Consider the following 22,677-nt stretch of genomic DNA (forward strand, 5'->3'; position numbering starts at 1 on the left):
TTCAAACCACTAAAATCAGCTTTAATTTTTTTGTTTTGTTTACATGAATATGTGCCCCTGCGGTGTGTTTTTGTGGGTTTTAAATAGTCAGTATTTATTGGTTGTCTCTTAAATACACGGTCCAGATTATCAACCCATCCAGCAAGAGAGTGGAGGGGGGCTACAATTCGCCTTCTGAAATAATAAAGCTGTCATCTGTCACTGGCTACAGGTTGAGAGAGAGACACAGAGAGAACGGGAGAGATGGGGAATGGCCTAGATTAAACCTTAAAGCCCTAGTCAGAAGTGGAATTAAAGATCAGCTCCTGCTCTGTGACAGGAGTTCCACACAAACACACACGTCTATTTATGATCTCCCCAACAAACTGTAGTCTCACCACACACAGGTCTGGTAGTTAAAACACAGACTCAATCTCCCATTCCCTTTTTCACATGGACTTTACAAATGCATCCAACATAACCAGCGAGCCATTTCTCACATGCACTCAGATATTACATTCCTTGCGTCTGCCCTCATCGCTCGATCACTCATTGCTACATATAGAGTACAGTGTTTATACCTACTTCTCTCTTAGATTTCCATTTGGCTGTGGTTGACGGACCCTGACATATAAATAAACAGCATGGTATCTTGTCTTAGTTGTACTTGCTAGCCTCCGTCACTACCAATGAACATGATGACCTTTAATTGCATGCTATTAGTCTGGCTTGTTATAAATAAATATGCTTGTTTACAAGCTTGGATGAGGCAAGAGAAGCAAACAAGCACTGGCCTACAGCTTACTTCAAGCTATAATATCTACATTCACAAAGACGTGTATATAGTGTTTACATTGGGTAAATCTTATGTTTTTAAATTGGGTAAAGCTGAATGTTTTAAAGGTCCCGTATTATGCCCCTTTTCACAAGTTGTAAAATAAGTCTCTGATGTCCCCAGAGTGTGTATGTGAAGTTTCAGCTCAAAATACCCAACAGATCATTTTTTACAGCATGTTTAAATTGTCATTTTTTGGGGCTCAGAAAAACGCGCTGTTTTAGTGTGTCCCCTTTAAATGCAAATAAGCTGCTGCTGGACGGCACAGGGGGCGGAGCTTCATGAGCTCGCGCTCAGTCTCTCAGGACAATTTCATCTCACGGAATGATGATAATATCAGAAACTCTCAGTAACGGTGTTCATTTCGAGTCGGACAATAATGCCTACAGAGTCAGAGTGCTGTATAGAGATGAAACAGGTATAGTTTAGTAGTTTAATTACGGTTATTATAACGTATTTGTCATCTGCTTGTATGTATCCATTATTTATTAATAGCCTACAAGTCTGCTGTCTGAATGATGATCAGACATATACTGATGAGTTTAATAAAGTTTATTGTACATCACACAAAAGATGAAGTGTCAGTTTTACTTCAGAAAATCACCGTAAGAGCTGAGTAAACACAGTAAGTTATTAGAAGTGCGCAAGTGGGCGGAGGTTAGTCAAAAAACGGTTTAAATGACGTCATTAAAGAAGGAAGTAGAGGGATGTAGTCCAAACGGGCCGTTCGATGTAGTCAACTTCTGTTAAATAAAATATCTCGCTTGGCATTGAACTTTGAGCTTTATAATTTTACAGATATTATTTATACTCTAACAACAACATTACACACTAACTAAAGTTTGAAACATGGGATCACGAAGAACGGGACCTTTAAAGGAATAGTTCATCCAACAAATGATAATTAGGTCATCATTCTTTACCTTCATGTCAATCCAAACACAAAAACAAATAATAACATACAAACATTTTTCTTTCTTCTGTGAAAAACAAAAAGTGCAAATTTAGCGGAATACTCATGCTGTTCTTTTCCATATATTGAAAGCATTAAGTATCCAGGGACTGTCTGTAACCATAAGCTCCAAAAATGCCTATAAGTACTATTGAAAAGTATTATAAAATCATGAAAGTAGTCCATAAAACTTGAAAACTTTATGATAGCTTTGTGTGGTGAACAGACCCAAATTTAAGTTATTTACTGCTAAACGTATGATTTTGTGTTCAATAGAAGAAAGACATAACCTTTCATAAATTGGTGCATAATCCTTGATCTTTTGTGAATAATGAGTCTTCCTTCTATAATTTTCTGTCTTTCCATACTACAGGAGAGTGGTACAATCCATATGTTTCCTCGACTAGTAATCAGGGAAGAACATCAGCCACACGTTACGTAGCCAGGTTAGTATTTTAAGATTTGGTTCATTCCAGACCATAACAATACATAACATATGAAGGTGAATTTGTTTACTGTTTCTGTGAATTGTATTTTTTTTTGTGTGTGTGTGAATCAGTCGTGCTGTGCAGAGGAGTTTAGCTATAATACGACAGGCCAAACAGAAGAAACAGAAGGCCAAGCAGTACTGTATGTACTATAACCGATTCGGCAAGTGTAACCATGGTGACACTTGCCCCTACATCCACGACCCTGACAAAGTAGCCGTCTGCACCAGGTACTGAGTGTCTGTGCGCACTCTGACAAAATGTCTAACACTTTAAAAACTGGCTTCAAATTAAACTCTTGATTGGTTGGCAGGTTTCTCCGAGGCACATGTAAGCGGACTGATGGGACTTGTCCTTTCTCGCATAAAGTAGCCAAGGAGAAGGTAAGTCAGTATACTTTTAAGGGTTCTTCCAAAAACAGGACAAAATAATGGACGCTGCACAGAAAAAAGAAAATCTAGCGCAGCTGTCGGCAGCCTTTTCTTGTTGCAAAGTTTTGAAAGTTGGGGATATTTGGGGATATTTAATTTAATTAATCAATCAACGATACTATTGATCAGCATTACCAAACGTAGACGTTCCACTAGAAACAAACATTGATGTATTGTTCTAATTTATTACTGTGAAGCTGCTTTGATACAACCTGTGTTGTGAAAAGCGCTATATAAATAAACTTGAAACTTGATTTGATTTGTAACATAGAAAATTAAATGTTTATGAAGCAATTTTCCATAAAAATTTCATTTAAAATTGTCAAAAGATATTTTTTGAAGTTATTGGAGTAAGACCGTGTGTCCACCAAAGTGTTTTTAGCCAGCTGAAAACGCTAGACGCTCAGCTGAAAACGCCTAGCCGTGGGCGCTTGAGAGCGTTTTTTTTTTTTTTTTTTTTCAGTTGAGACGCTTCGTTGCTATGATACAGAATATCCGCAGCACAGTTTACTTGTACGCAGATAATTTGTTTCATACTAAAAATATATTTTTCATCCATTTTGTTCGGTTAGCTCTGCCGGTTGATGTCGTTGTACAGAAAGAATGTTGTTACAGTTGGTCGGTGTGGTATTTGTCCCGCCCCTCCTCCACTGTGATTGGACGGTTGGGTAAAAAGTGACAGACGGTTGGGTAAAAAGTGACAGTGATGAGCGCTGCGTTTTACCAAAAGTTGAACATTCTTCAACTCTCGGCGACCTGTAAAAAACGCCGAACGCTCAGCGCTTCAGCGTGAAAAAGACGCTCAGCGCCTCGTTATGCTCATGGCGTTTTAAAAACGCGGCGCTCCCATTGAAAACAATTGAAAAAACACGCCAGCCGCGTGAAAAAACGCTTTGGTGGACACACGGCCTAAGTTGTACAAGAAAATACTGTTTCAGTCTTTCTACTTCAAAATTTCATATTTAATTCAATGCATTGCCATTTCTTTGTAATTAATTATGAAATTTGCTAGCAATTTCTAAATGAAAATTGTTTCTACACCAAGTTTGCACATCATTGCTATTGTGTTTAATAGGACTCTCTATACTTAGTTGAATATCTCCGAACTTTATCACATTAACTTTTTTTTCACAAAGCTAAGCACAACATATACAGCAGAACAAACTGCAAGCTGTCAGTCAAATGGACTTAACTTGTGTGATGCATCTGCAGTCCTGATCTGCGCTGTGCTTTCAGTGTCTCATGATGCGCAGCGGTCAGAGCTGCATGCTTTCATTGACTTTTGCAGTAATAGTATTTATAGCTCCTAACTTAATAAAACAAGCTGTGTTACTATGATTACCTCAAAATGTAGATATCTATGCAGGTGCAAGTTTCTTTATCTAAATGAAATACATACACTTCTCTTGCTTTTGCTCACGTGCCTGCGATTACCATAGGTTGCCGACCCCTGAGTTAGCGCATGTTTACATGCACTGGGAAAAAGGAAATTGGTGTAGAAACAATTTCCACTCAGAAACTAAACGACTAGTAAATTTAACAACCAATTACAAAGAAACGGGAAGTAACACATCAAATGAAACGTGAAAGTAGAATTAGTAAAGCAGTAAAACGTACTCCAGTAATTGCTTTATTTATAACTTTGAAAAATCATTTTTTTTACAGTGTAGAAAAGCAAATCAAAAACGCTGTGGCTGTGTTTATAATAGCTTTCTCTCAATCGAAGCATAGTTGAACTGAATTCGTCCATCACAGGGCAGATCATGATCTAATAGACCTGATTTCAGATCATGACCTGATTTCATGATCTAATAGACCTGATTTCAAATATAAAATGTGCAGCTACTGTATTTTATCTTTGTAGGACAGTATTGACAGTTGGATTTATGCATGAAGCCATAAGAATCTTAACATAAGTCATGACTGGCCGTATGTGGTGGTTTCATGTTACTGTCAGGGCTTGCGGGCCTGTGGGGTGATAATTAAAGATACTATGTCAGGGACTTAGCTTCCTCTCTCAGGTTATGTTGGTGTGTTACAGTCTCAATATCTTTGAGGCAATCCCACTAGATTCCAGAGTTACATACTTTGAGGTCTTTGCCTAGGCATTGCCGTCATGGAGACAGGTGGCGATGGGATCAGTATTGACGCAACGTGATCCATCATATACTAGTCTAGATTCTCCTGAAGTGAACATTACGATCTCATTACTTACCTACCTCTCGCAGACGGACATACACGTGCATGGTCACAATTTTTCATGCCCATGATTCTTCGCTCTCCTTATCTTGTTAACCAATTTAGTTTTCAATACCATTATTGAAATATTTTATTTGCAGAGATCTGTAATTTATGTTGCAAACTTGCAACCAAAAAAATAGCTGACAATAGCTGGGGTGCTGAGATAAAGTGAGTAATATCAAAAGACTATAGAATAACACAAGACTCGTATTGTTTTGAATAGGGAAAAGTGCAGCGTATGGTGGAATAAGTCCCGCCTTCTAAATAAGAGCCAATCGCCGATTCCGATTCCTATAGAAACAGTCAGACGTGTGCTTCCACTGCGTATTAGCTTGATCCAGCCTGAAAAATGTTGTTCCCTGTCATGATTCGAGCGTTTAGAAACAAAATGTATGAGGCAGTTGTTGTCAGATTTTATTGATTTCAAATATGAAATTGAATTGTAAGCTTGGCAAATAGTTTTGGAGAATTTGATGTTTCCTCATTCAAAGAGATAGGAGCTGCACTTGCAAAGATGGCCGCTGAGTGAAATGACTCGTCTTAAAGGGACTTTGGTAATATTCAGCTTGTCATGTCATTTCAAAATGGCATGATATTTTGAATATTCAAAATATTCATTTATTTCAGCGGAAAACGAATTACTTGGTCCACTTTATATCCAAAGTTTTCTTCAGGGTTCCTATGATCATGAAAAACATGGAAAATCTGTTTTCCATGTCTGAAAAAGTCATGTAAATTAATACATTTTGAGTTTTTTTCAGTGAATTCAGTGACAAGACACCCTTTTGGTATAATATGGAAGTAATATAAATAATACAACATTCATAATGACTGCATGAGTGGCAAATGAACAGCGTATAAATGACAGGAATAGCAGTGGCATTCCAGGTATAGAAGGACACTGTCTGAAACTTTTCCCCATACTTCCTTCTCACAGTGAGATACCTGTTTCCCTTGTTTGTTTGACACAGAAAAAGCCACCCCCTGAGTGTTCACTTTCTGTAAAACACACATACACTCTCTCCCTCTCTGTCTCTCTCTACTCCACTCTCTCCCTCCCTCCCTTTATATTTTAACACTTGTTCAGACTTTTGCTTGTATTTGGTCCAAGGCCCTATTCAACCAATATTCACGCCCCCCACACACACAAACACACTGAATCACTGCACCTGTGACAGTCGTCACCCTCTACACCCTCCAGTGCACCGAGAGTCCAGCTGTCTGCATGTCTTAAAGGAGCAGAGCCACCTCATCGCAGCGCAGGCCCACCTGCTAGTCCCGACCCCATAAGCCCCCCTCCTTCTACTCCTACACAGCCTTGCTTGGGGCTCAATTTAACCCTGCACCCTGTGTCATCCATGTATATGCCATGAAGCGCGGCTTGAGTTCACGCCTGCAATTGAAAACGATCCAGTTCCCCCTCCAAATAACTGAGAAACAAGACCCCCAAACCCCTTCACCCCACTCGTGGCTAGCGTCCATTCCCCTCCCCTGCACATAAACACATCATGCAGGTGGTACGACGCCCCGCTTGGGTCAATATTTCTGTTGCAGTTAATTAAGCAGAAATGATATGACCCCCATGGAAATGAGATTCCACTTAAGAGGGCAGCGTCCACCCCCCATCCCCACCCCCCCCCCTTCCGCTCATCGTGTGCGCGAACCTCACATTCTATTTTAAACCCAGAGAGCACTCAGTGAGCACTCAGATTATTCATACATGCAGATTATATTCACGAGGAGTGCAAATCTGTGCCATTGACACATGCACATAATTACTGATTAGACAATGTGTGATTAAATGCGTGTTTTGACAGGGACTTCAATAGATATGTGATTTAATACTGGTGCCATATGTGTGTAACTCACTTATGTTTCCCATCACTTATTCACTATAATCTACACACATCTTTTAGAAAGGGAATTTAAAGTCTAGGCTGTTTTGTTACTGCTCTTATTCTTTTATAAGTTCTTTGGTGTTTCAAACTAACCGTATTCTTTTACTCACACTCACTTTTGGTCAGTGCTGGAAGTTCAATTTTTGAGATTATTTGATGAAGTTTGATTTATTTTGGATTGTTAGCATTTTCAAGCTCTAAATTGATGGGGTTTTTTTTACTTCTTTGTAGATGCCTGTGTGCTCATACTTTCTGAAGGGGATCTGTAATAACAGTAGCTGTCCATACAGCCATGTCTATGTCTCACGCAAAGCCGATGTGTGCAAAGACTTCGTCCGAGGCTACTGCCCGCAGGGAGATAAGGTAAGACAGTTTATATTAAGGGAAGATTATTTCTGTTCCAAAAGCATGTTGGTTGATTATTCAATTAAGGGGTGTTTGACTATTTGAGAACTTCAACCTGTGTGTGTGTGTGTGTGTGTGTGTGTGTGTGTGTGTGTGTGTGTGTGTGTGTGTGTGTGTGTGTGTGTGTGTGTGTGTGTGTGTGTGTGTGTGTGTGTGTGTGTGTGTGTGTGTGTGTGTGTGTGTGTGTGTGTGTGTGTGTGTGTGTGTGTGTGTGTGTGTGTGTGTGTGTGTGTATTTATTTATTTGAAAATTAAATTGTTCTCTGAAATGCTTGGTGTGATGTAATGACAGCAATATTGGCTATCCCTAAGCTATTATTCGCTATAAAACATTATGTAGATGAATAGTAAATTAATTGAAAATATTTTTACTTGAATATATTTTCCTTAATTTAACTTATTCATTTATAATGTATTATAGAGGGGTAGTTAAAAAGCTAAAAAAAAAAAAAAATATTTAGTCTTTCAACTCTTCATTCTTTCCCCGCCAGCGTTTTCGAAAAAAGTTGCCAGCCACCGCCATCATTTTTGGTCATTTTCACAAGTTTCATGGCACCCAGAATATTTTGTTGTATGTATATATGAATATGCAATATATCAAAAGAAAGATCAGACCCTCTGCTTTTTAACAACAACAACAAAAAAAAAAAAAAAAAAAAACTTTTATTCTAGCCTAACGCATTCTTTTTTTATTAACACTTGAATTTGGGTAAGTTTCATAAAACAGCAACAGTCTGAGCAAAAAGCTGAGAAAATTGCATTATTGTCAAAGACTACATCTGGATGGGATTCAGAACGATGATCAACATAGATGAGGTAGATCGAGTCCATTAACACCCCCTAAGCTTTACAGTCCGATAGCTTGTCCTGAGCCTACATTTCATTCAGTAAAATTAGACAGTTTTTATTTATATGCTGTTGATGATCGTGTTATTTTACACATGCATATACTTTGTTTCTGCTTTTTCTTCCCCTATGTTTTGATCAGAGGATTCAGTACTCTTTCAGAAGATGCGTAATAGGGCCCCTTACCATATAACAGTCGAAACACGGAAAGCTGGAAATTTCCCTAATTGAGGAATCATTCTTTAATTTTGTATACACTTGTATTGTAATCAAAGAATTCTGTGGTGAATGGTGTTGATATAGAGAGCGAACAACCGTGACTGTCATTTGGCGCGTAACGTGGTTCAGTGTTTCAGGTCAGCAAAATGTATCTTCTACATCTTCTAAATGTTTCTTAATGAATGAATGCCATGTATTGGTGATGACATTTTGCAAGAGTTTTAAAATAGAGCTCTTAAAAGTTGACTGTTCCGAATGTTAATCTGAACCATCATCCAGGTGCTTTTGACATATGCATTTGGTTTCCTCCATGTTTGTGAGTGAAATGACGCATTGAGGGCAGTAACAAGAGAGGACGACATGACCCACATTTACCAAGTGTCCTCATTTGCCCTTAATCCAGCAGGTTCTAACCCATCCATGACCTCTATCCTCACCCCAGCTCTCCCACACACACACACACACACACACATATGCTCCTGTTGTCCCCGTCACACCTGTCCCTCAGTCTCATGAAGCCATACAGGAACGTACAAACGTATGCTTGCATGAGACAGATGAAGCCACTGTCATGTTGTACTATCTATTACATTCTTCTTCTCATCAAATTTAATTTACATGACATCATATAGATCATATGGCTTGTGCTAGTCTCGTTCTCATTAATGTTTATTTATTTAAAAAAAGTTGTTAACACTTTACAGTAAAGTTCCGTTCATTAACATTGGTTAATTAGACATCATGAACTAACAATGAACAATACTTTACAGCATTTATTAATTTTGGTTCATTTGAATTTATACATATACTAATACATTTTTAAAAGTGTGTTGCATAAATAAACATTATTTAATGTATTATGAATGAACATGAATTAATGAAGGAAAATGTATACATTTATAAATTAACATTATCAAGATTAAAAATGCTGTAAAAAAGTTTTCATTGTTAGTTCATGATGCTTAATGCGCTTTAAAAAAAGTCACTATAAAGTTACCCACCCCAGCCAACCACAACATACATACACTGCGGCATGAGAAAACTCCATGTCATATCAGTAGCCTAATAAATGCACTTTAATTTCCAATGAAGTAGGTCGCCCCATGGACATCACATGACCAACCGACTAATTATCTCTGTAACCACTCTGTCAAACAATTTCCAAGACAAGTCCGAAACAACTGCTATATTGGCCAATTAAAAATTTTTAACTATAGTGTCATTTTGCTACAGATTTAAAGCGGGAAGCTTTTGAGATAATAAGATAATTCATATATGCCAGACCAAAAGTGATTTAGTAAACTGACAGTATGCCTGGCTTTATTGTTCTTCCGCAGAAACTTTCATCGCCGCCCCTATCAGTTTCTTCCTCTTTGGATTTGTCTCATTCTAATGAATTGTTTCTCTGCAGTGTTTTCTGCGTCTCCCGTCTTCTCTCTTTGTCTCTGTCTGTCTCTCGCTCTGTTTTTTTCCCCTCCATTTGTTCTTCCTTGCTTTCCCTTCATCGTAAACAAATGCATTCTCTTGCTGTCAGGGCTCATTTAAATATTTGGGGTGAGAATGAGAATATATAAGAAGAGAGATATTAATATTTATTCTATTAGCCGAAGTGCTTAGGTTTGTAATTTTGCGCCGTCCCAAAAGCACTGTCTTAGATATGATGGATAGCACACCATAATTATGGACGTGAAAAAGTGCTGATGACAGCAGTACAGGCGAGAGGCCAGCAATGGATACGCCAGCGGAGCAAGGGTTAAAGCACACTCTCATCCTCTTCATTTCTCCCTCCCTCTGTTCTTTTTCCCCTTCTTCTGCTCTCTCTTTCTGTCTGCCATTTCCCATGTTTTTATGTCTCGTTTCTTCTTTTGTTTGCTGGCCACATCCATTCACACCTCACCCGGATCACTCTTCTTTTGATTCTCCTACCTTTCCTCTCATCCCTCTATCACTCTGTCACTATTCTCATTTCCCAGCTCTTTATCATAGCTCACACCACCATTCTATCTTTCTGTCTCTCTCTCGCTCTTTCTTGCTCACTGTCTCAGTAATGTAAAATGTGCTGACTCTTTCTGCTTTGTGGCCAGTAGAAAGCTCTTCTAATAGGCCCCAGAGACTTCCCAGCCTTTCTTAAATCAAGTGGAAAATTGTTAACTTGCACTGATATAAAGATGTTCCATCCACTTCTCTTTTTTTCTCTCACACACTTCTCTTTTCCCTCTATTTTGCTGCTTTTATGTAAATTAAAATGTATGAGAGAGCATGGTTTGAGAGGATTTGGGCTTTTGTGTTTTCTTTGCCCGGATCACAGCCGTTAACATCAAAGTTAATGAGCCTTCTTAGTACTGTGTCCACTTCCCGTCCAATCAGTAATTTTCTTCTAATTAAATATGATTCCAAATAGCCAATCAACTTATAAGTTTATGAATTGACTAGTATAGGTTACACTTTTGTATGTAATTTATGCAAACCAAAAATGCTGTCTGCGTCGAATACTTCAAGCAAATACAGGTGAATAATAGCCTTTTTAAGCTGATTAATTGACCTGCTTTATTGCACTCTATATCAAATGTCCATTTCTGATTTTATGATGACCCATCATAGTTTAATCTGTCCCACCACAGTATTGTAATGAACCTAAAAGATCACTAACGTTGTGTTTTGAGCCATTGCTTTGGCAAAGCAACTGTCAATCGAACCGAAAACTGTGGTCTAATTAAAAAGGTTGCGGTGGGCTTCAGAACGAAGCATTTACGCAAACAGCTCATAATTTGCGTCTCAGAATGGCTCCATTCACAGTAAATGCTGCGAGCTCCATCAATGCAAGTGCTGTGAGTTTAACATGCATTTTTGACTACTCTTGTATATCTAATTTAAGTTGCATACATTTTGTTCTTGCATTGTTTCATTTGTAGCAATTTTGCACATAGACAGTCAGTTTGAGAGTAGCTTCCCCAACCAACACTGGATTGATATCACCCTTACTTCTCATATTGTAGCCTTCACTAATTGGAATAAATCAAATGTTGGTGGGCGTGAAAGGAATATGAATTAAATTTTAGGGTTAGTTTTCCTTAAAATCAAATTCTGTCCTTCATATGAAAGTCATTGAGGCCAAAAACAATATTGGACCCAACTGCCCTTTCACTGAATGAAAAAAAAACCTCAGTGTTCACTTCTATCAGAAGTGTTCTTCTTTCAGAAGTGTTCTTTCTGTGTTCAGCAGAAGAAAGAAAGTCAGGCAGGTTTGGAACGACTTGAGTGTGAATACATGATGAATCATTTTTGAGTGGACTAACCGTGTTGGTCTGGCTTAAGTTGGTCTCATAAACCAGACTTTGGATTATTCAGGCCAGGAACTCCTCCCACTTAAGAAGGGGATGTTGTTTGTGGTTTTTATGTGATGAAAGATGCAGGCAAACCTGTCAGGGCTTCCACGATAATATACTTCTATGCTTCTATGCTAAGTGTTAGCCCTGGCAAACAATAGAGCTGGAGGCTCTACACAAGATTATACAGACAGCAATGAGGAAATCTGAATCTTTTTTACACTTGACAAAACTCTTGAAAAACTCCTTTTTTCCGCCTGAAAGATTAAAAACGTGTGCACCCTGACTTTAGAATGCATAGCAGCCAACCAAAAAGTCTGAAATTGGTGGGTTCAACCAGCTCTGGCCATCTTAGTGGTCAATATGCATCAAATGGTCTGTTGACACCTGAGAGTAGACTCTGTGGATGCAATCAATGTTGTTGAATTATAAATGCCCTGGAGATGCCAGTACATTTCCCTGCAACAGCCCGGGCCCATCCTAAACGGCATATTGGCGATGACATAGGGGCCCAACAAAGCAAAGCCTTTTTTTTTTTTTTTGCAACTTAAATGCACACTGAGCGTAATTAAGTGACACAAATGTCAAGTCAAGTCACCTTTATTTATATAGCGCTTTTTACAATACAGATTGTTTTAAAGCAGCTTTACAGAGATAAATAATGCAACAAAGTTTATTTCCGGAAGAAAATAGCATCACAGTCCAGCTTAAGTAAGTTTGTTGTAAAACAGTTTTTAATTTAGTTCATTTATATATATATATATATATATATATATATATATATATATATATATATATATATACATACAGTGGGGAGAACAAGTATTTGATACACTGCCAATTTTGCAGGTTTTCCTACTTACAAAGCATGTAGAGGTCTGTAATTTTTATCATAGGTACACTTGATAAAACCCAAAACACACAGCCAGGGCAACTAAGGAGTGGCTCCGTAAGAAGCATCTCAAGGTCCTGGAGTGGCCTAGCCAGTCTCCAGACCTCAACCCAATAGAAAATCTTTGGAGGGAGCTGAAGGTCCGTATTGCCCATGACAGCCCTGAAACCTGAAGGATCTGGAGAAGGTCTGTATGGAGGAGTGGGCCAAAATCCCTGCTGCAGTGTGTGCAAACCTGAGTTATTTTTTTTTTATGTATCAAATACTTATGTAATGCAATAAAATGCAAATTAATTACTTAAAAATCATACAATGTGAATTTCTGGATTTTTGTTTTAGATTCCGTCACTCACAGTTGAAGAATACCTATGATAAAAATTACAGACTTCTACATGCTTTGTAAGTGGGAAAACCTGCAAAATCGGCAGTGTATCAAATGCTTGTTCTCCCCACTGTATATAGCCATGATGTCATCGTTCAGCTCAGTTCAGTTCTCATATAATTGTGTCAATGCAGGCAGATCAATAATATTGTTGAATATTAAAATGAAATGTCCCCAACTAAGCAAGCCAAAAGCCAATGGCGAAAAAGGCGACAGTGGCAAGGAACAAAAACTCAGGTGACAGAATGGAGGAAAAAAACTGAGATCTCATATGGCCAACTAACAAACAGGGCCCTAGCTTACACCCGCCGTAATGCAGTGGTAAGCACGATGCAAGTGTTTTTTTCTAGTTTCAGTCCGACGCAGATATCATTTTCACGTCCCGCGCCACGTTGTCTAAATAGCAAATACATTTGCGCCCATTTGTGCGCCCATGGGCATGCTGGTCTGAAAACGAGGTGTGTTCTGGCGCATTGTTGGCACATTGCTATTTTGAGGCAACAGAAATAGACTGCGCTATTGACCAAGTGAAACCTGGTCTAAAGTCAAAGGTGCAATATTTGTTCTGTTATTTAAAGAGCGCGTGAGTAATGTGCGCCCATAGGTGGGTTCCACAACGCGCATACTCTCTGCTTATTAAACACACCGGGATGCACAGCGGCACACAAACATGCCAAATATTTAAAATAAAAGGATTACAATGTAAAAGATTATTATTGTGTACATAAAGATATGGTGGAATCCAGCTTGTCCTGTTGATGGTCTGGTGGTGCACTTTTACCTCACGCACGAGCAGTTCCGTTTGCACTCTGGAGATGGCTTTGGTCTTTCCACTATCGAATTCCGTCATGCAAATAGCGAATCTGCCAAGGCGCGAGCGCAGCAGGCATTTAAAGGGAATGGGAGATGAGACTCTGATTGGTTTAACGCATGTAAATCCAAAAACACACCCATTACTCATTAAGATAATAGGGACAACCCTTTTAGACCATGCGCCTGGCACGCCGACCATTTTTCCCATTGTTAAACTAGCAAAAGTGGATTCGGACACACCCTAACTTGTGCTTTAGACCATGCGCTTAGATCGTTAAAATAGGGCCCACTGTGTATGATTATGATTCAGGCAGCATTATAGGTCAGAAATCAGATTGGATTGGAACATTCAGAATATTATCCAGTTCCATCTGGTTGAAGATCTAAGTCATCACACCGGTATAGAGACGGGTTTGTTGAGGATCAGTGCCGATGGCTGTCGTGTCGATAAGGCCTTCACATGAGAGTCGTTGACAGTCTCTGCTGACACTTCAAGGATGTGTTGTGGTCGTGTTTTGGAGCAGGAATGTAGAAGCGAGATTTTTTTTCTGACCATTGTGTCTTTTTTTTTTTTTGCACCATCACCCTGCGATGAAACAAGTCATACAATTAGATTTGCGTTTAGCCGAGCTGCTGCTGTTGCACAAATGTGTGAGAGTGGTCGTGCTGTTTGGAAAACCTGTGCAAACACCAAAGAAAAGTATTCCGGAAGAGAGAAGATAATTGATGTTGAGTGTTATCATTGGTGTCTGAGAACAGATTTATTCTTACATGTTCTTTATTCAGATCATTTCTATTAATTTTCCACTAAATTATGCAATCTGTGGAGCTTGAAACGGCATAGAGTGCTGTTTTCTTCTGTGCATGTCTGTTATGAGTCAGAGAGCTCATTCTCTCTTGAGCTGTCAGTCATATTATGTGATCATAACTCCTGCCCTTACAAATGATGATGTTGTGTTAATTTACTTGTTCTGAGTTCCACAAATAAACTGAGAGAAACATTTCTAGAGGTGAAACATGAAGCCAATATGTTACGACAATATATGCTCTGTATGTTTTTAATGCGGCTTGGGGTATTTTTATAACAATAAAGAATGAGAAATGCTTAAATGAGAAATTCTAAGCAAGTGCAGTGTTTCATTTATTATACAACACTACAAATAATGCACGACTGCCCATTATTTAATCAAAATCCACTTTAGATCACAGTCGGAAGTCGTTACATGCACTTGATTATGGTTTCTGTGTAGTACTAAACTTTATTTATCTAAATTTCCTGTTGTATGTTGTGCAGCAGACAAGGTTAAAGCCAAATGGGAAGACCTATGAGAAACATACATGAGGAAAAATTAATTCTCGGTCAGCGCCACCTATCGTGTAGGCGTGAATTAGATGAAGGCAATTAATCGTTTTGCGCTCAGTGTGAAAGGGCCTTTACACTGAATACATTATGAGCTAGTGAACAGTGATGTTGGTTCTATTTTTACTAAATATTTTGCCACACGTCAAGATGACTTTATCTTTTGTCTGATGATTGGGAATTCCTGGTATTCATATTTAGCTATTTGAAATAGATAACTGGTAACTAACATCATGAAAAAAGGGACACTTTGAATTAAATGTAGACTTTTTTTTTTTGGGGGGGGGGGGGGGGGGGCATGTGTAACTTGACATTTTTCCCATAAACATTATTCAAAGATCAAGCACATCAGTAGTAATTGTTCATATTGTCGTGAAATATGGAAACAGAATCGGTAGAATTACATATGCAGTATTCTTATGATCAGATTATCCCACTTTACAGTGTTTGTAATTTCTCACAGTTTACACATTTGTTCTATTTGCCTTCACCGGACCTTTGAATGATTAAAGTGCGACATGGATGTTATCAGTCAAACAAGAAACAAATGGGTGTTTAAAAAAAGAAAGGTCCCAAATGCTCTTCTGAAATGGGGTGGAATTGAAATCGACTGAATTCAAGTGGCAAGGGATTTAGCAAATTGGGCCAATTAGCCATGAGTGTGGTGAGTGATGATGTTGTCTATAGGATGATTTAGGGGGCATTAGAGACCCAGATTCATTGGGTGCGATAATCCAGTTACACTGGACTGTGTGTGTTTATATAAAAAAAGTGTTTCCTGTATATAAAATATAGCAAAAGCTGTCCTCTTGGACTTAAAAATTCCATAGCCACACTATGTCTGCAATTAGTGATAGAGTCTATGTTCCTTAATCTCATAATCTAGACATAGACTTGAATGTCAACCTGTTAAGCCTAACTATTTTTATTATTATTATGATTTCATTTTTGTTGTTTTCAGTTTTGTTTTGTTGTTTTTCATTATAGCTGGCTTATACTTGACCTCCTAATGTGCCACAGGATACATTTAATATAGGGGTTTACTGAGGGTCTTGAGATGCATTTTGGCAAACTACTTTTCACACAATATTTTAAAAATGTGGTGCCTGTGGTGCTATACACTGAAAAAAGGCAGATGCATGTGTGCAACAATTAAAAAAGTAGCACAGCTGGATTACAAGAACATGTTTCATGTGTGAACTGTCCCTGAGGGTTTAATCTAACAAAATCTGTAATTTCATTTCTAAGCACCATAAGATGAGATCATCTGGTGTTTCACTGTTATAACTGTATATTTGGTCATTTTAGGCCACTTATGGCTCTGACCTGATCCCTGTTGGGGGAGAGCGTCTCGGGGCGATCCGCCCCAAGGGGTGACAGGGAGTCCACACTGTTCCCGGACACACGATCCTTCAGCCACCCTTCACTCCCACACACATACAGACACTCTCTCTCTCTCTCTCTCTATTTCTGGAGCAACTTGTCCCACACTTGCCCAGTCCCCCTCTCTCTCACTTATACACGCGTCTTGCGCTCCTCACCCCATAGTGGGGTATAATTAGCTCCTCTGACAGGTGGGAGGGATCAGGTCTCCAGAAGAATGAAGCTACCAATTTACGCCCAAATTACACAGGCACACAGACACTCTCACCTACTCTCACTTACACACACAAACACATGCTCACCTTCTCTCACTTACCAGATGCATGCACCTACTGATGTGTGATAACACACAAACACTTACTTTTGCTAACTTCAGTGCACTCCTACTGAGTGTGGCACACATGTTCATTACCAACCCACAAAACATCCACTGTGAATCTGGGTATAAAGATTTTTCTGCTCTCTCCACAGTGTAAGAAGAAACACACGCTGGTGTGTCCTGACTTCTCCAGTACCGGTGTGTGTCCACGTGGATCCAAATGCAAGCTGCACCACAGACAGAGTGTGAAACGCACTGGCTCTAACACAAGCTTTGGACCGGCCAAGAAAGCCCGCACCAGAGACATTATAAAGAGGTCAGGAAGAGGAACTAATCCCACATTGGCCTTTTACAATTCTTAATTGCCATCTGTATATAAGGGTTCTCTTTTCACTTTCTGCACTGTAGTTATAACTCAAACAGTTATAAATAAGTTATTATTGTTGTTATTATTATTATTATTTGCATCACTATATTACTGTTATTTATAGGGAAGAGACCTGAATAACCATAGCCACGTTTCCACCGAGATTACCTGGAACAATTTGTCCTGGAACTTTTTTCCCCCAGACCTGTAGCTGTCTGTGTTTCCATCGTGGTCTAAAGTACCATGAAGATTATGCATATTAAGGCCCATTCACACCTAGAATGATAACTATAAAAATAACTGTATAAGTGCCCACACCAGCGGACGATATCGTTCTATTAATTCTAATTGTATGCTTGTCTGCCACTTTGAATGCTCGAGCTCGTTACAGCAGGATGGATTCTGATTGGCTGTAAGTGTTTTTATCTTTCGTCAGCGTATTCTGAAAGTTATTCCAACTCTATCGTTTCTCGGTGCCGTTATCTTGATAGCTGTGGTGTGAAATCTGCTATTCTTTTATATTGAGAACGATTTTTAGAAATATACCTTTATTGTTATCTTTATAGTAATCGCACAATGGACGTCACCTTTAGTCCGGTGACGTAGGACTGTGCGCGACTCTCCGGTTCCCGCTGGATTTCGTCCTCTGCATATAAGCTTAATAAAGCCTGAACCTCATCGTTAGTCCATCTTTTGTATTTTTTTAAAAATCCATTGTTGATTTGAATAACAAACAACTCTTACTGCACGCACCGCAACAAACTTTTAAAAATGGTGGTTGAAAAAAAATGCTGCTTGGAGTCAACCAATCAAAATGCTGCGTGAACTCAACCAATCAGCATGTTCAGCACCCAGGTCCCAGCCCCGTATGTTCCTGAACTTTGAAAAAGTACACTTCTTTCTGAGGGTGATTTTATTTTTATTTTTTTTACCCCGGAACTTCATTTAGGCCCTGGTTCCTGTAGTCGAAACACACCGAGTACCACCCCAATGTCCCTAGTTCCTGGGTAAAGTTCATGTGGTGGAAACGCGGCTAATGCAAATCTCCCACGAGCATGCTGATCATTTATAAACTCCTTGGAAAATATAATAAAATGAAACAAATTAAATCTGTTTCTTCGTTATAATAATTTGTGTTTTGCCTTTTCAGTTCGGAGGAAGTTCAGGCTCCGTCTACAGAGTCCATACAGGCAGATGAGGGCTCGTCCTCCTCGGGTCCTGAGAAGCTGCCCTCCTTCATATCTTTGTGCAGCTCTCCTGACATGTCAGAGAACCCTGATTCCCCAAAGATCCCTCCTGCGGCAGGCTTACAGGCCAAAGGTGTGTACTGTGTGTGAACAGGAGGTTAGATTTAAATAATAATAACAATAACATACAGTAGATGAGATGCATACATTGGCCCTACAAAGTATTTAGATACTTAAGCTACACATAATATACAAATATTGTTGAAATAATTAAGTGTAACCAAGTGGCACTTTAAAGAAAGATAGCAAAACATTCACGAAAATAAGTTTATTGGGTTTTAATTGAGAATTATGTTCAAAAAGTATTGAGGCACATAGTGATGACAACTACACCTGTGGTTACCCTGCTGGGACACCTATGTGAAACTGAGAGGAAATTACTTCATACACCCACTAAAAATTGAAGTTACTGGGAAAATAAAGTTAGAAAAAGGTATTGAATGATTTCTTTGTAGATGCCACTTGGATTGATGTTTTGCATCTAATGCGTTTAAATTGCATGAAACATTTGTGTGTGTGCGTGTGTATGCGTGTGTATGCGTGTGTGTGTGTGTGTGTGTGTGTGTGTGTGTGTGTGTGTGTGTGTGTGTGTGTGTGTGTGTGTGTGTGTGTGTGTGTGTGTGTGGCTATTTTTTAATAGCCTTTTTATGTGTGGCTTAAGAGTTCAAATACTTTTTGGTCTCACTGTTTATATAAAGAGTAAGGAGGTAATAAATATGTGTGGAGTGAATAGTTGTGTTATTTAATGCACAGTGACGGGGTTAATAATATCGAGGGGGGTGATATTATTTAAGAGCGGACTACATGAGGTATATAATACTTACTGAGGGGTTACTAATATTTAGGTTTGTTGTTAAGGACAGGCACAGCTGAAGCTGGTATGTCAGTCTGACTGATAGAGGATTAGAAGAAAGGGGCCCCTATATCCTCACATACACACACACACACCAGCCATACCCTATGGAACACTGTCTTTCTCTCTCCACACTCAATAAGACAAACCTTATATACTACCTTTATGCAAACTCATGCAAGAAATGAACTGGTTCTTACTTTTAAGAAACCATTTGAACTCTCTTAATTTTGTTTTCTCCTTTCTCATGCTTTGACACTTCCTTTCTTAAATTAGTTACTGCAGAACAGAAACCACTGTGATTAACCTCTGACCTTGCATGTTTTCGGTCACATGGACATTCTGAAGCATGGCACTGGCTCTTTCTCTTCTTTATACGTAAACATTTAAACGTTTAACTCCAGTTTGCTCTATTTTTGCTCTGTTTTTTTTAGCTCATGTTCATGCATCTTTGCTTTCTATTCTCAAAGCTTTCATGAGTGATGGCAAGTTTATTTCTGTCATGTCTGTATATTTCTAATTCATATTTCAAATTTGTGCTTGTTGTGCATACACACTTCCTATTTCTCTGATGCCAAGTTCCAGATCAGTTCCCCGTTGGGATCATTGATGGCAGCCCTGTGTCTCAGAATAGCACAGGTGCCCACCAGACCACCATGGCTTTTCACATGTCACTTTCTCATCCTGTTGCCTGAAATCATCTGCTACATACAGACTGAACAATTGCTGCTCTCAAAGGGAATTTGACTTTTCTGATTCAGTTCAACGATCTGGAATCCTTAGTGGTTCTGTTAATATGTATCTTGGTCATTTTGAAGACGAAACCATGGATAATGTTTGGCAAACAATACTTACTGCATTCATTATCCTCAGAAGTATGTTGTCAAATTATTAACCCTTCAATTTGTTTAATTTTTAAGCAAACCAATAAGTCTTGACAAACTTTACTTTTCTAGTTAAATAAGTTATACATTTTAATTTTAAATATTAATTGATTTGAGTTCTTTGTTGTGATCAAATTCTAATTGTAATTCATACCTCCTGTTTGCAGCCTCAATTTAAATACAGGAATTTAATTGGAATTTAAAACACATTCTATTCTGAGGCAAACATCCCTGATTATTATGACAGCAGCTCCGATGCTTAAATATCATATTACAATTTTCTATTTGCATCGGCTGTAAACAGATGCTCCAGAACCAGTACTTAAACTGAAAGTAATTCAAATGATTTGTGTGCGTGTGTGTCCAGGTAAATTCTACGTTGTGAGGACAAAATGTCCCCACAAAGATGGCAAAGTACAAAATCCTTGTCCTTGTGGGGAAATTTTTTGGTCCAGCTTATAAATCATACCAAGTGATGTTTTTGGAAAATGTAAAAATGCAGAATGCTTTCTGTGATGATTTTTATACTGTACAAGCTGTATATTCTATTTGCTTACACTAACCCTTAGTGTAAGCAAATAGAATATACAGCTTGTACAGTATAAAAATCATTATGTCTATGGAATGTCTCCATAAAACATGAGAACCCAATGCGTGCGCGTGCGTGTGTGTGTTTAAAGAAATTGGAGCTGGTCTTGAATAAGAACTAACTCTTGATTCCCAACCACAGTGAGGTTCCCAGCCACACAGACTCACACTAAGAGCAGTTAATTGTTACTAATGACAGTGTAGCTCTCACTCTAAAGATTGTGGCCGTCCAGACAAACTTCTCTCCGCTTTGCATAAATTAGCCCAGAATCTATGCATCACTGCCTGCATCTTCTCCTTTCCCCTTCGGTCTATGTGCTATCACTCACCCTGAGACAATCACACACTCATGTGTCACTCCTCTATCAGTAAAAACAAGTGATAGCTACTCCTGTCATTACGTAGCAGGTGCTATTTATTTCTTGTCTGTCTGTCTGTCTTGTTTTTCCGAATCAAAGTTTCATATACTTTTAGCATCAGTTACTGCTGTATAACCAAAAGACAATCACAATTCACTTCCTTGAGTACATGAAATAAACTCTTCCTTTACGGATAACATGTTGTTCTTTTCCTTTTGCACCGCACAGTGTTTCTTTGTGGAATTTTTCTTCTCCTTTCTTCTCTCTGTTACAGGAAAGACACTGCATATCAAGCCACGATTCTTATCTTCAACACAAACAGAACCCTCGCCAAAGGAGGGCTAATGGTGGGTGTTTTAATCAGTAATGAATAATTCAACTTTTTTTAACTTAATTTTTATTTTCAAAATAAGAAATTGACTCCGCTTCTCTTGAACAGTTTACAAAGACCTCTGTACATTAGACGTTCACAGCTATTTTTTGGTATAGAATCACTTTTCGTTTCAAGAATTCCAAGATGCAAATTCTAAGAATTGATTATACTGATTTCTTAGAATATATTCATAACTATTCACAATTGCAGAACTGAATATATGCATTATAATCAAATACTGTTCTGCAAAAAAAAACATTCCAAGAGAATGGAGTTAGTTTCAAAGTGTAAAGTTATTCTCAGGGTTTTTTAAAACAGCGTTTATGTAGTGGTTTGTTGTTCGGAGAATTAGTTTTATCATTTAGAATGTAAGCTTGTGAAAATGTATTTTCAAAGAATGGAAAACTTCTTAATAAAATTTCTTTGTGATTTCTGCGAATGCATCTCTCTTCATTTGTGAGCACGTTTGCCTACATGTGTGAGAATCCAAATGCAGGATTGACTAAACTCATGACTAAAGAAGAAAAAGCATTAAACCAAGTATCATCACAAACCACTTCACTCCCATGTTGTTTTCTGAATAACAATGTTTAGCGTGGAAAGTATCGGCATTCCTTGACATGTGTTGTGAAGCAGGTGTATGTAAAGGACATCGCTCATGAGTGTGTGTCTGTCACTGTAATTGAGTCTTAAGGAATCTATAGGAAAAGAAAAAAAACGTAACGCCTCCCCTTACACTCTTCAAAACTCATTTTTCTTCTCCTCTCACTTTTTCCTCTCTAACTGCTGTCTGACCAAATCCATCACAACTAATTTCTGACAATGTCATTTTCCTTTTCTTCTCCCTGTCTTTTCCTAAAATTCGCATTTGATTGAGGATCCGTTCGTAGATGAGCCTGCCTCTTGCACTCCTCCTCCTCCTCTCCCTCTTCTCCGTCGGGTAATGTAATTAGGATGTTGGGTGTTAAACAGTGGTACACAGAGGATGATGGGAGCTGTAATCCCTTGAACGCCCCTCACTGTGCGGAGACTGCTGATATTCAGACTATTAATGCTCCATTGAACCAAGGCCTCGTGCTCCGTGCTCTGTGACAAACGACTGGCGGTCGCGACGGGAAACCTGGTTAACCGTCGCTGGCAGCAACGACAGGGGGCATTAATACACCGTGGCGAGGGTCTCGCTGCGGAACACGACAAGCCTGCCGCCGTGTTAACGAGATAAAGGCTGTGCCCATGAT

At 38.8% G+C, this 22,677-nt stretch overlaps 1 protein-coding gene across 2 annotated transcripts in view; it reads left to right on the forward strand.

The window, feature by feature from the left end:
* The window catches only part of zc3h3 (zinc finger CCCH-type containing 3), a 68,137-nt gene extending 46,261 nt beyond the window's left edge, over nucleotides 1-21,876 (forward strand). For both annotated transcript variants that reach the window (XM_081381006.1, XM_081381007.1), the window contains 7 exons: nucleotides 2,140-2,212; nucleotides 2,326-2,484; nucleotides 2,568-2,637; nucleotides 7,056-7,187; nucleotides 16,921-17,084; nucleotides 18,286-18,455; nucleotides 21,341-21,876. In XM_081381006.1, coding sequence (XP_081237132.1) covers nucleotides 2,140-2,212; nucleotides 2,326-2,484; nucleotides 2,568-2,637; nucleotides 7,056-7,187; nucleotides 16,921-17,084; nucleotides 18,286-18,455; nucleotides 21,341-21,411 — 839 coding nt within the window. In that variant the 3' untranslated portion in view covers nucleotides 21,412-21,876. The remainder of the gene's footprint in view (nucleotides 1-2,139; nucleotides 2,213-2,325; nucleotides 2,485-2,567; nucleotides 2,638-7,055; nucleotides 7,188-16,920; nucleotides 17,085-18,285; nucleotides 18,456-21,340) is intronic.
* The last annotated feature ends 801 nt before the right edge of the window (nucleotides 21,877-22,677 follow it).

The sequence above is a fragment of the Scardinius erythrophthalmus genome (assembly GCF_964197995.2).
Source record: "Scardinius erythrophthalmus genome assembly, chromosome: 12".
Classification (NCBI taxonomy): Eukaryota; Metazoa; Chordata; class Actinopteri; order Cypriniformes; family Leuciscidae; genus Scardinius; species Scardinius erythrophthalmus.